A 14,505-nucleotide genomic window follows, 5' to 3' on the forward strand; every position below is an offset into this window, starting at 1 on the left:
AAGAATGTATTTCCTGTCCACCTACTCTGAAACACCTTGATAAGTAGGGGCTGAGCCTGAGCATGAAAGAAAGACACGCCGAGCAGCAGGGTGGTGGGTAATGATATTTGTAATATTTACAAAGGCCTTCTTAAACCCCCAAGTAGCCAAGCCTTTACAATTCAATGGTAGGTATTTTTATCCCTGTTTTATTGATTGGAGAATTATGATCAGAGAAGTTTATTAAACTAGCAAGTTGGGGCGCGGGACTGGGGAGGATCCAGGCCCTGGTTCATTTATCCCACACGTTTGTGCTGAACGTCTGCAAATGCCAGGTACTGCTCTAGCCCCCGCGTAAACTGCAATAAATAGACAGGCATCAGCTACGGTTCCTCGGTGGGCCTGCCTGGGCGGAGGTGACCACTGGTTAGCAGCAGAGAGCAAGAGACATCCATTACCTCATCGGGCATCCCCGCCCCGGCCCCGCCCCGGCCCCGCCCCCGGCACCCGCTCCAGCCGCGTCCTGCAGGGAGTCCGCGCAGCCAGCCCGGAGGCGGAGCGATGCTCCCAGGCTCCTAGCTCTTCTCACCTGGGGGCGAGGAATCCCGGCGGGCGAGCAGGGGACCCTCCCTGGCGCAGTCAGCGGGCCACCACCCCGAATCGCGGCCCACTTTGGCCCCACGCGGGGCTTGGCCGACGCTCACCAGAAGAGGTCGCCGGCTGACTCTGTGCAAGGAAGGGGTCGCGAGCAGAGCGCATCTCGGCCGCGGGAGCCGAACCCTGGCGCGGAGCGCGGCTCGGAGGTGGGCCGAGGGGAGCGTCTCAGCGCGGCGCTGCCGGGCGAAACTGCCAAGGTAAGGCGGGGAAGGCGGGTCGCGGTGGAGACCGCTAGGGCCGCTGACAGTAGGACAGAGGCCTTCTCCATGCCATCGGTTCCCGGAATCCCCCTCCTGTCCCTCCCTCGTTCCGGGACTCCTCCTCCTCCTGCCTGGCCTCGCTGTTCTGGATACTTGGGTGCACCCCTGCGCTCCTCCACTGGTCCCAGGGACCCCGCAGCCCCCGGGGCGTCTCGGGGCGCCCCAGGGCGGTCCCCACGTAGCTGCTCCGAGCAGGTTGTGCTCTCCCTCCCCTGGCGTCGACAGTTCATCGTCTCTGCTGTGAGCCCAGCATTTTTGCGTCCAGCCCTGAGTCCCCCCCAGCACCCGTCCCCCCAACATACCTAGGGTGCCTGGGACTCTTGGGCACTTGCCACTGCTTGATATGAATTGTGAAGTTTGAGGGTCGGATTCCTCAAGATCCACCCTGCCTTGCAAAACTGGATAACCAAATTGCGCCCCCGGGTCGGGGTCTCGGTCCTGCCACACAAAAGCCCATTTAATCATCCCTTGCTGGACAGGGGTCACAGAAGGGGCTAGAGTGCCCTACCTTCTTCCAGACCCACAACCTGGAAGCTGCGGTGGTTTGGGCGAGGGGACATGGATTCAGGCGCAGAGGAGTGAACTTCTCTCAGGTGGGGAGGGATGACATAATGTCAAGATATTTTGCGAATATGGGTGATATTCTAGCTCGTGTTTTTACTCGGAGCAAACCAGTTATGTGCACTAGGATGCCGGCTCCACCTATCCATTTATTTGGCTCCTGTCATGACTTCATTGGAAAACCTTGGATATCCCACCTCCTTTTGTGTTTTACTGTTTGGTGGCCTTGTTTTGCTTGGCAGGAGGTCTTAAAAATTAGCCTGAGCACGGGATCAGAACCTGGTGGGAGGTGCTGGTTTTGGCACCAGAGTCCTGCTGCCCCCCTCCCCCCCCTCCCCCGTCATGTCATGTCCCAGGAACTTAGCCCCACCAGCTGTACTCAGTCCCACTCTTGCCAGTCCATCTACAGTTTTTAGGTAGGTGGCAGAGGTCACACCAAAATCCTCTCTAAGGAAAATATGTAATAAATGTTGCTACCAATTTGGGCATGGTTAAGGTTTTGTCTGTCTCAGGAAGTGGATTGAACTTTTAGCTGCAGAAGTTTACAAGTTGTCTTCAATTTTAAATCATCAAAAATCTGCATGACTCTTCATTCTTACCTGTCTTTCCTCCAAAATTTCTCCTGCATTTATTTAAAAGTTAAAGAAAAATATACCTGAGATTTGGTTCAGATTATTTGACAAAAGGTACCTTGTTTAAGAGAGAAACCAGAAGGATCATAGTCCAAGAGGTACTGTCTTAGAAGCGAAACTTACATTAAAGACTCCATCACTCACACTTGCCCACACAAAACCACACTGGCTTCATTTTCCTGTTACATTTATAAGTCTGCAAACTAATAAAGGGTAAATGACATGTATATTATTTTATTATTAATCTTTATGTTTTATCAAAACTAAAACCCAAACTAAAAATTCCAATAATTATAAGATGCACTAAAATTGTGTGTAACCAAGTTAAAAAAAAAAAAAACACTGTAAGGCATGCTGTGTCATACTATTGGACAAAGTATCCTGAGTGCAAAAGTGTTCTAATGTGGAAAAGAAAAAGTGCCTTTTATAATTCATGAAATATTGGTAAACCAGCACATAGCTCGACACCATAGTGAGCCCTCCTTATCTTCAGGTTCTGCATCTGCAGATTCAAGTAATAACCCTCTATACTGAACATGTACAAACATGTTCCCTTTTCATTATCTAATAAATAATACAATATACCAATAATTTACATTGTACGGGGTATCATAGGTAATCTAGGGATGATTTAAAGCATGTAGGAGGAAGTACATAGGTTCTACACAAATGCTACTCTGTCTTATGTTAGGAATTTGAGTGTCCTTGGATTTTGGTATCCTGGGGGAGGACAGTCCAATCTCCAAAGGGTGCTGAAGGTCCACTGTTTTTTTCCCCTGTCTCTTCTCCCTTAAAGAATGAAACTAGGAGCTGGGATTGTGGCTCAGTAGTAGAACACTCACCTAGCATGTGGGAGGCACTGGGTTCCATTCTCAGCACCACATATAAATAAATGAATAAAATAAAGGTCTGTAAACATCTAAAAAAATTAAAAATAAAATAAATTTTTAAAAAAGAATGAAACTAGTGGTAGGCAGTCCAGGAAAAAAATAAAGGAAAAGTTGTTATTTGGCAGAGTAGTTTTGTTGCCTTAAGAATGGGAAGAGGTAGAGACAAGAGAAAATAAAAGAAAAAAGAGGCATGTAAGATGGGGTGTATGGAGTTGGGGGCCACTGCAAATGTTCTCTGGAGCCAGCAGGAATATGAACACACTCAGTAACCCCAAGAAGCTAGGGCTTTACAAACCAGATACCCTTAAGCTTTATCGTTGGTTTTTGTTTGCTTGTTTGTTATTAATTCTGAGGGTCAGAACTATGTTTAAAATTTAAGTGTGCCCTAACCACTAGAAACTACACTGGCAAGTCAACAAAAATCTTGAAAATTCTCCCTGATCAATAAGAAAGAGTGCAATCAATTAATCAAACAATAAGTCTTGGCAGCCATGTTGAGGCCATTGGTACTGGGCAGGTGAGTGAGAAAGCAATCCAGAGGGCTGCCGAGGAGCAGGGCGTGCCTGCACTAGAATTGTGCCCAGATTGCTGACTCTGCCTCACCTCAGCCCTAGGGACAGGGAGCCAGGTATGTAGGATGCTTACCGAAACCTGCTAGGTGTGTCAGACTGAGCTCTTTCCTTCTCTCCTATCCCAGCACCAGTTCTTCAGGCAGGGTCTGGAGAAGCTCCCTGGCTTTCCAGAACACACTGGTCCCAGTAGTAAAAAGAAGTCAAGATGTCACTCCACCATGTCACAGTAGGAGATGACTGAAGCCTTCCAAGTACAGCAGGGGAAATGGGGAAGAAAAGGAAAGAACAAGAAGGTGTTCTTGCAAGGAGTCTCCTGTGTGTGTGTGTGTGTGTGTGTGTGTGTGTGTGTGTGTGTACACATGCATATCTTGGAACCAAAGATACACCCTACAACAACTGGATAAAAATTTGAACAAAATCAAAGATGAGAAAAAAATCTAAATGGACTTTAAAAGAGAGATTGCAGTCAATGGAATAAATTGAAGCTCACGAAAACTCAATAACAGAAGAAATAATTTAGAGGAAAGAAGAGAGAAAATATTTTAAAATATTTAAATAGAGGAAAGGCTTGATTTAAGCCCCCTGGGGGATGAAAGAGACAAAGATGAAATCAGTTAGAAAGAATCAATCTGGAAGACAGGCCAAACACAATCAAGCATGTAGGATTATTGGATCCCTGGAAGAGGGAAACCCACAAATGATACAAAAGTACAAAAAAAAAAAAAAAAAAAAAAAAAAGGAACAAAAGAAAATAATTGAAATGAAGATTTTGAAAAGTGGTCTGTAAACTAAAGAACTTGCCATTTCCAGGAAATTTTCACATGGAAGTGCTCAGCACCAAGGTATCTTAAATGGTTTCAAGTCAAAGAAAAAGAACTATTTAGGAATGCAGGAACACAAAGCAAAGGAAGGAGAAGCAAAATCAGCTGGTCTCAGACTTTGCAGTGAAACATTAAATGCTAGAATGTCATGATTGGAGGGAAAAGTTCTAAGGGAAAGAAACTTTCCCCAAGGGGTATTTGTCCTCTCAACATGTCATTCAAGTTGAAAGTCAGTGGGCAGACCTTCAAGCTCTGAAGAACAGAGCGTGTTAGCACCATGAGCCCTGTCGAAAGAAAGAACGCACGCGTGCACACACACACACACACACACACATACACACATCTACCTAGAAAACAAAGTCCAGGAAATAGCCAATTAAGAGATGACATAAGGGACTCAGAAGTAAAGAAATAGTACAGAAAATGTGGTCTTTATTCTATTTAAAGTTGGAAATAATACAGAACCTCTAAAGAAATTGTAGCAGAATACAGTGTAATTTTTATAAATCCAGACCAAAATATATATAGGAAAAAAAGAAAGAAAAAGAAAAGAAAGTGGGGGAGGAAATGGAAAAGAAATATGAGAATGCTAATGTTCTGATCTTTCAAACCATGGATCAATAAATATGGTTTAAAATTAAAAGGTACTATGAATATATAATACTATAACTTCCTAATGTCTTTCATAATTTTTTAAACCTCAGAGGGATATAGTAGGAATTTATTCTTTCTGATGGACAAAAAAAAGTTTGAAATGTCAACAATTCCTTCAGCTTTGCTTCGTTTTCTTTCCTAAATAGATTTAATAAATTAACAGTGTGTGTGTGTGTGTGTGTGTGTGTGTGTGTACGCAAGTGCGCATGCATTATGTTTGCATTTAAGTATGTAGAAAGATCTCTGGGATCAAGTTCACCCAATGTTAATGGTGATATCTGGATGCTGGGATTTGTACTTTCATACATTATTTTTTTTAAATGAGCATGTTGAATTTTTACAGAAACAAGAAATATATGTGGAAAAACAATCCTGAAGCAAATATGCCAAGGTGTTATTGATTGATACTGGATGGTAGAAATAAGGATCGTTTTTACTTTCTTCTTTGTACTCTTTTGTATTTTTTTAATTTATAGAATAAGTTATGGAATTGTATTTGTACAATATTTCTGAATCCAGTTCATTCATTATTCACTAACTGCCTGGTAGTGTGCCAACCATCAGGATAGAAGAAAAGATAGTTAGGCTGCCTACCAGGGACTGTGAGGTCGCAAGTTCCTCGAGGGTTGTCTGTCTGTCTACTTAGGAGTTGGAATTCAGAGAAGAAGGACTTCACCGAGACTCCAGCTAAACCTTGAAAATCAGTAGTATTTGTTTGAGTGTAAGTGTCAAGAACAGCTCCCAGGTAAGAGACCCTGCAGAATGGAGAAGACCCAAGCCAATGGTGATCTAAGTCTGGAGCTTGGCACGTGCATGGGACAGTGACTCCAGGGAAAACTGGAAAGCTGGTGACAGCCTTGAATTCACTCTTTGGAACTTGCATGCTGTCAGGCCATAGTGAGCTAAGACTGGGCTGGCTGCATAATTTGCAGGGTCCACCAGAACAAATAAAAATATAGGGCCCAGTCATTTAAAAAGCAGGGAAGAATGTCACTAGAGATACAAAATAGAAAGTCATTTTTTTCTCTCTCTCATTGTCATATTCTTAAATTTCCTATTTAATGCCATTCTGAGTCAAAAAATAAAAATTTTAATCATTGGCATGAATGTAGCAGTTGTTCATATTGTGCAGATATAAGATTTATCCAATTTAAAAGCTGATAAAAGAGCATTTAATTCTGACAAAATACTGTTTTACACAATTAGGATTTCGTAACATATCTTGGGAGGTTCCCTTAAGCCAGAAGCAAACTCAAGCTAGATTCAGGAAGATGTAAACCAAGAAGTCATAAACAAGTGTAAAATAGAAGCAAAGACAGTCTTATTATGCTGTAGAATAAATTCACAAATGGAGACAGTGCCAGTTTGGTAGAACAGGTAGGTGTTGGCATCTGGTGAAGCAGGATGGAGACTTTTATGGCAAGAAAAGGAGTAAGTACTTGGAGTTTGACCTTCTTTGGGAGAGAGAAGCAGGATTGAGGTACATCTAGCAGTTGGAACCCGACTCCAACCAAGCTAGTCATAAAATTTGTAAGTCCATCAGAATGTCCAAGTCAAGAGGCAAAAGCTAGTCATTCCAGTATTTCTTAAACCTTGCAAAGTATTTTTGGATTCCAGAAAGTCATTCCCTCTGGATTCGCTTCCTGACATGATGTCTGAGGGATAACGTACACCATTCTGCTGCCATTTTGATTGTTCTGTCATCAGAGGTTGCAGAGAGGAAGAGGGTGTCCCTCCAGGGACAGAGCCATTCAAGGGAGTGCTCCCTTGGGCACCAGGATATGGGCCTGACAGTACCTGGATCAAGCGTGACCTAGAGGTTATTTCAACCAGACCCAACCTCCAGCCAGCTGCCCCTGGGTGAGGCAGGCACTGCCAGCCCAAAGGGAATAGCCTCTACTCTACCTGGTGTCTCCATGGCAGCCTGGAGCACCAAACCCTGACCTCCCAGCACCTGCACCAGGAGGGCTCCAGGGAATGCTGGACCCTCTTCCAGTTTGAAGAGTGTTAGCACCCAACCAAAGGGTAGCAGCAGTCAGGGGCACAGAAAGCCCATCATGTTGGGGAAGGGAAGGTGATCCAAATAGGAGCTGAAGCTCACAGCCCACCTTTGTGCCAGCAGACTTCACTAGCAAAACACAAATTTAAAGATAAAATCATTAGAAATTTTAAGATGGCCACAGGAGAGCATTAAACCAAGTGTGGGACCCTCTACATGCCACTCCCTGGTGGACTGAGATGGCCCAGGCTTCAGAAATGAGACAATAGAGCTATGCTTTAGGAATAATGATCTATTCATAGGGAGAATTTTAAGGAGCCTCATTAACAGTTCAGGCCCAACTCCAAGAATTCAAAATTAGATTTTGCAAATAAGCAAGTATCTGGTTATCAGACATCTGGTTCAAAGTAGACTCTGGGTCACCAGGAACACAGCAAGGAAGGAGGCATTTCCTGGAGGGGTAAGCAGGACTTCTAGTTGTGTATGTGTGTGTGTGTGTGTGTGTGTGTGTGTGTGTGTGTGTGTGTGTTTTCTTGGCTTCTGAAGGGACTTAGTCTTGCTGCAGACACATGACAAACACAAAAATGTACCATGATCAGAAAAAAAGCCGAGGGATAAGGAGAGCACAGGTCAGATGTTCAAGAATTCAGAGTCCCCTTGGATGTGACAGTCTACAATCCAGGTGTGCCCTGCATCTAGAGGAATGTCTGTGACCATGTAGCCCCTCTGCTGTGGAGGAGTGACAGGAGAGATGACAACATATATCACAAAGATATTCTAGCAGATGTTTCCGAAACAGAAAAGTATTATGGGATCAGTTGTGAAGAAAGCTGCCTGGATATTTCCTGCACGTGAGTTTGAAGCAGGAGTGGAAATTTTTACTTGAATTCTCTTGGATTTTTCTAGAATACCATGAGTGGGAACCTGTCACCATGGCAATCAAGAGGACCTTTAGTGGGGTACAGTGGTGCATGCCTGTAACCCCAGCACTCAGAAGACTGAGGCAGGAGGATCAGTAGTTCAAAACCAGCCTCAGCAATTTAGTGAGGCCCTAAGCAATTCAGTGAGACCCTGTCTCAAAATAAAATATATATTTAAAAAAAGGGCCAGACATGTGGCTCAGTGTTTTAAGTGCCTCTGTGTTCAATCCCCAGTAGGAAGGAAGGAAGGAAGGAAGGAAGGAAGGAAGGGAGGGAGGGAGGGAGGGAAAGAAAGAGAAAGAAAGAAAGAGAAAGAAAGAGACTTTTAAAGTTAAGTTGTTTGTAGCCTGCACTCAGTCTGCTATTTTATAATCCTTTTTCATTTCTACTTGGGACTCAATACTGCCTTAGTATTTGGGGCACTGAAGAATACCCAGAACCTATAGGACCTAATTGCTTAGATGGAGAAGAAAGATCTGAAAGAAAGAAGAACATAACTGATTGGGGCTCCTTGAAAAATTCCCATCTCACCTTGGAGTAGAGAAGACTCTAAGACTCAAAACCCAGAGGTTGAGGAAGAAAATAGTCATCCCTCAGTGTCCTCAGGGGCTGGTTCCAGCATCCCCTGTAGATACCAACTTCATAGATGCTCATCTCCTTTGCCTAAGATGGGATCGTGTTTGCATATAACCCACACACTTCCTGTCATATATTTTGAATAATCTCTGGGTTGCATGTAACACTTGGAACAATGTTAATTTTTTGATCCACAGTTGGTTGAATCCACAGATGCAAAACTCACACACAAATATGGCAAGCCAATGGTACCTTGAAATCTGAAAACATAAAACTCAGAAACTTCTGAGTGGTTTGAAAAAGAAAAAAAAAACAGTACAAGCAAATCAAAGGCAAGTGACATACTAGGGGAAGAGAGAGAGAGAAAAAAAAAAGACGTGATTGATATCATCAAGGTCAGTTTCCCTCAAATTTAAAAAGAAGTTCCTACAAATCAATAAGAAGAGGGCAACAACTCAATAGAAAAATGGGCAAAAGTTGGAATAGACAGTTAACAGGAAAGGAGATACAAACAACTCTTAAATGTGAAAGGATGCTCAATCTCAGAATAAAAGAAATGCAAATTAATTTTAGTGTGAGGACAGTTTTCCATTTAGGAATCCATAAAAAACTGGTGACACCTCTTTGAAAACACTGTGGGAAGCAAAAGTTCTCACACATTGCAGGTGGGTTATGTAAATCAGTACAGCCCAAGGGCAAGCAGGGTGGCAGTTTTTATCAAAATGACAAATTCATGGCCCCATGACCTGGTCTCTTCTCTCTGCCTTTCCAGACTCAACCTCCACCTCCCCAGCCCTCAACTTTGCCTGTGGCTCCTGTCTTGTAGGGACAATCACTGCCCCCTTGCCCTAAACCTTCTGATTGGGTTAAGCCAATGGGGCACCCCAGGAAAAGAAAAGAGAGAGAAGAGAGTTATCACTGATCCCTTCCCTTAAGTCACCTGAGCCTCCTGTCATAGCTCCTCACAGGATTCCCTTCTTCCAAATTCCAGTATTGGTTCCTCCTTTCCTCTTCAAGCCCTGATTGGTTACAGACCCGCCACCACCCCCTGTTGTTAGCTGGAGGAACTGCATGCTTCCTTATGGCAAAATCTGCATCTTAACTCACACATTCCTACCTAGTCCCTTGATTAAAGTCATCCTCAAATTATCCTAACTTGACTCTGCTGTTTCCTGATACAACCCTGGTTTATCGGCCCCTTGTTTAGTGTCTTAGTCCATTTCATGCTGTGATAACCACAGAATGCCACAGACTGGGTAATTTATAAGGAATGGGCTTTTATTTTGCTCATGGTGCTAGAGGCTGGGAAGTCCAAGGTCAAGGGGCCATATGTGGTGAGGGTCTTCTTAATGCATCATAATGTGGACATCACATGGCAAGAAGTCAAGAGAGAACCAAACTTACATTTACAACAGACCCTCTCAACAATGAACCTACTTCCTCAATGTCAAGGTTAATCCATTCTCACTTTCTCAGCTCTTGTGTTGTGAATTAAGTTTCCAACACATGAACTTTAGGGGACACATTCAAATCATAGTACCTAGCAATCCTACATCTGAAAGTTTCCCTGTGTTTAGACCTTTACATGTGCAAAATGATGTGTGTCCAAGAGAATTCCTTGCAGTACAGATTGGAAACAATTCAAATGTCCATTGCAGGGGACTAGTTAAATTAATGATATGTCCATAGAGAACATCATGCAATTATTTTTAAAACAAAAGCAAGAAAACGTTCTTTGATGGAAAGATCTCACAAAGACATTTTAAATGGAAAAATTAAGACTAGAATCTCTACATAATATCTCTTGCCTAAAAGGGGGGAGAAAATCAGAATACATATTTGTTTTTGCTTTTCATAAAGGATTCGCCAAAATAAAAGTTTTCTAAGAGTAACAAGACTCTTCACATTTTTTAAAATGTGTTTAAAATTTTTTAACCAAGTGACCATGACTAGCTAGGGGATTGGTGCCAGAAGCTGAGAGAAGACTGAGTAAGTAGGGCCCATGGTCCAGCTTCTTGGCAGTGGGGGAAGGCTGGAGTCCAGAATCTGACTATTTCTTGCTGGCCTTTTATTGTCATGTCTTTGCCCCCATTGTTATTTTTACCATTTAAATAGACACTTCAGAATTGTGATCACCTAATATTGGTTTTCCTTTCAGATGTGAAAGTGAAAAAAGGACTTAACAACTAACAATGATGCCCTTGAACCCCAGTTCCTCAGCCATCAGATCATGCATTTTGTGCCTCGTGGGTAAGTGCTGCTTTTCACCCTGGGTCTTCAAGAGCACACCTGTGCTGTGCTCTTCACCCAAAGCCCTACTGTGGAGCAGCAGACTGATTCCCCAGGCTGGAAGACCCGGATTGACCTGCCCAGTGTCAGGTGTTCAGCAGAAAGTAGGGAGTCAGTGCCAATGGCTTGGATTCAATACAGGTTTCTGCCTCCTGTTAATTGTAGGGAACCAAACAGATGAGCAGGAATAACATAAGACACAACACTGTTGGGGACTGTCCTTGTGTATGACTTAAAGAGTGATTTCTCCTGCTGCCCTTACTCCAATCCCTTGTGGAGTGTTCCAGCCTATCACTATATTTGGGAGGAGGCCAAACCCTGTATCTCTTGCCGTGTCCACCAGACTGAAAAGTCATCCCTAAACTTTGGTTTCTGCATTTCATTTATTATTGATCTTTTTCTTTTTCCCTTCAGTCCTATTCATTCATGCCTTTTCTCTGCCTTCCTTCTGATTCCAGTTCAGTATCTTAGTGTCTTCTGCCCCATATTTAACCAGTAGGAGACCCATGAGTGGGACAGTCCATGTGTGGACAGTTTTCTGAGTGCAGACTGTCCACATGCTGGGTACTGTATAGCATAGCATCCTTGGTCTCTACCACATGCCCTAAAGTCATTGTGATACCCAGAAAACAAGTGCCCCCCCCACCCTCAAGGGGATAACCCACCGATTCCCATCAAAAACACCCTTTCTTCCTCTACCATCCTTTAAGGTGTATTAATTAGCAACATGCTTATTTGTACCTTGAGAATTTTTTTCCAGATAGATAACTGCTTCTTAGGATGCTTCCTCAATCAGCTCAACCCTAGTTGTTAGGACCAGCTCCCAAATCCATCTGAGTTTGGATCCACTCAGGGCACAATGCTTGGACCATGTGTCATGGTACCAATGTCAACTAAGAACCATTCACTTGAGTATTTCTGTTAGCACAAGAAAATCCCAATCCAATATTAATACATGAGAGTAAATAACTCTCAAACCTAGAGAGATATTTTTAAGTTGCTCAAAGTAAATATTATTGCTTCTCTAACTTGTTTTTCTTCTTCCTAGTGTACATGAGCCTCATGTTTGTCACTTCGCATGATCTCCCTGGTAAGAGATGTGACTAAATTTTGTGTAAGGGTCAAAGTGTCAGAGTGACCATTCAGATGTATAAATATGGGAAATTTGACTTTTGATCCCAAATATGTTACTTATTTTATTGGAATCCTTTCTCTGTAAAAGGAGGTAGAATTAACTATTCTTGATTTTCTTATTTATCCCACAAAACTAATATAAGAAATTGATACTAGAGATCATTTAAAAACCCCTGGAAAAAATGTCCAGCTCCCAATAGTCTCACTCTTAGAAGAATAAGGAGACACACGCTATGCCAAACAAAAAATAATTTCTTTTTAATTTATATTCTTTCACCCGCTGCTTCCAAATAAAGGAAAATAATTTTTCACTAAGTCTTACCTGAATATATAAATCTGTCTACAAAACTTCAGTAACTCCCCATATTAAATGTCTGTGTGGCCTTCTGCTAAAGGGTGGGGGAGGGAGGTAGCAACCAGGAAGCAAGGCCTGGGTCATAACCATAGAAAACTTAGGTGAGCTTTAAAACTTTGCCCAAAGAAAGTCAGGATTTGACCCGTGGAGCATTAGTCCCATTTGCTACTGCCACTTCCCATGCCTGTCGCGGTGTAACTGATTTCACGGTCTGAAACGGGCTCTCCTCCTGGACCTTCTTCACATTGCTGTGGGGCTTCAATGCCTAGAAAGGACCAGTCTGAGCACACATTAGATGCCCTCCTACCTGTGACCAGGGGCAGAGAGAATCCAGAGGAAGGAGAACCTGCAGCGGCCCAGGCTGAGCTGCCTGTGGAGGAGCAGGAAGGGAGAAGCGGGCCCAGAATGAACGGGACCATTTTGGTCCAATGAGCTACAGAAAGTCCCTGATTGGGGAAGCCCTTCAGTCCAAGTTCTTCACACAGTGCCAAATTCCTTTTCCTAAGCTTTGCTACCTGGCAGTATGTTGCTCATCAATGAGCTGTATTCGTTGATTGCCCATGTCCAGTGTTTCCAAGACACCAGGCTGTCCAGAGGGTACTTCTCTGCAGAGGCCCAGATCGTAGGACCCAAGGGACAGACTGAACAGTGATCAGAATGCAACCCCGGGCTCAAAATTTCAACACCCTTTTTCTCCTCCTGTTCTCTTTGATCTTTCAGGTAAACCTTGTATTTTAAAGATGACATTTCAAAATTTTCGGCAAATCCTATCATGGAAATTAAAAAACCAATCCACTGTGCCAACTCACTATACATTATGGTACAGAATCGTGAGGTGGGTTACATTTCATTTTTCTCTTGCTAAACATAGCATCAAAGGTAAAACATCCATTTGTTTTTTTTTTCTTTTCACACATTATTAGCAAATGTAATAATCATAGAACTAGTAAATAATGTAATAAAATAGAAAAGGTAAATAAAATTAAATCTTGTGCTCAATTTGAATTCATTGTCATGCGAAGCCCACTGTATTCTCTCCTGGTTGTGTCTTTTTAATGCAACTAAAGTAAAGAAAATTCTATTACAGCTGGGTGCTGTAGTGCACACCTGTAATCCCAGTTGCTCGGGAGGCTGAGGCAGGAGGATCGTGAGTTCAAAGCCAGCCTCAGCAAAAGAGAGGTGCTAAGCAACTCAGTGAGACCCTGTCTCTAAATAAAATGCAAAATAGGGCCAGGGATGTGGCTCAATGGTCAAGTGTCTCTGAGTTCAATCCCCAGTACCCCCCCAAAAAATTATATTACAGAGTATTTTTGTGGCAGTAAAGGAAGTAAATAGTTTTGTCACCCATTTGTTTTTAGTTAAATTGGATACCTTCAGAATCCAAAACTGCTTTTGAGGAAACTTGTATTTATAACCAAAGTCAAAATCTACAGGTCAGAACCTCAGAAGCAAAACAGTTATATGGTTCTCACAAATGATCTCTCTAATTCAGTCAATCTGAATGTTGAAACGTCCTGTGTTTTCCAAAGGTCCAAAGGTCTATTGACCATATTGATGGTTTATATTCACTCTTCTTTACTCAAAGAGGTATGTGGGACTCCAGCAAACACTCTGGACTAGTCAAGGACATGCCGAGTTCAAAGTCTGGTATGGTCCCTGACCAGCCTACACTCAGCACGGGACAGCCTCTCCAAGTTAATGCCGCCACTGAGCAGGGTTGCAAGGATTGATGACATGATGGATGGAGACTTCTTTGTCTCTCTTCTCCCACATCTGACATCACTCTCATGAGTCGTTCCTCTGATCCAGTAGCCCCTTGAAATGTCCTTTCACTGATGGTTTATTTGGCTGCTGGTCCAGAGGAGGACCTGTTGTGAGTTTCTCTTCTGCCTGTTAAAGCCTTAAAATTTCTCTCTGCACTGAGTGGTCACGTGCTGTCTACCTACTTTCTGTGGCTTGATAGAACAGATATCTGTATTATCCCTCAACTAGCACAGGGATGAATTAGACCAGACCCTGTGACTTTCATCTAGAGAGGGAGGGAGGGAGTCTCTGGAAAGGCAGTCATTAGTGTCCTGGAGAGGGAGAGAGATCTGAGGCCTCTATGATGAAACCCCAAAGTTCATTCACTAATTCATCCAGCAAGTATTAACTGAGTACCTACTATATGCCAGGGAAGCCATCTGTGAGCCAAAGTCCCTACACT

General features: G+C 43.2%; 1 protein-coding gene across 2 annotated transcripts in view; it reads left to right on the plus strand.

Moving 5' to 3' along the window:
- The first annotated feature begins 491 nt into the window (after window positions 1-491).
- The window catches only part of Ifnar2 (interferon alpha and beta receptor subunit 2), a 29,756-nt gene continuing 15,742 nt past the window's right edge, over window positions 492-14,505 (plus strand). For both annotated transcript variants that reach the window (XM_047563636.1, XM_047563638.1), the window contains exons 1-4: window positions 492-833; window positions 10,680-10,771; window positions 11,859-11,900; window positions 13,020-13,134. In XM_047563636.1, coding sequence (XP_047419592.1) covers window positions 10,714-10,771; window positions 11,859-11,900; window positions 13,020-13,134 — 215 coding nt within the window. In that variant the 5' untranslated portion in view covers window positions 492-833; window positions 10,680-10,713. The remainder of the gene's footprint in view (window positions 834-10,679; window positions 10,772-11,858; window positions 11,901-13,019; window positions 13,135-14,505) is intronic.

The sequence above is a fragment of the Sciurus carolinensis genome, chromosome 9, assembly GCF_902686445.1.
Source record: "Sciurus carolinensis chromosome 9, mSciCar1.2, whole genome shotgun sequence".
NCBI lineage: Eukaryota > Metazoa > Chordata > Mammalia > Rodentia > Sciuridae > Sciurus > Sciurus carolinensis.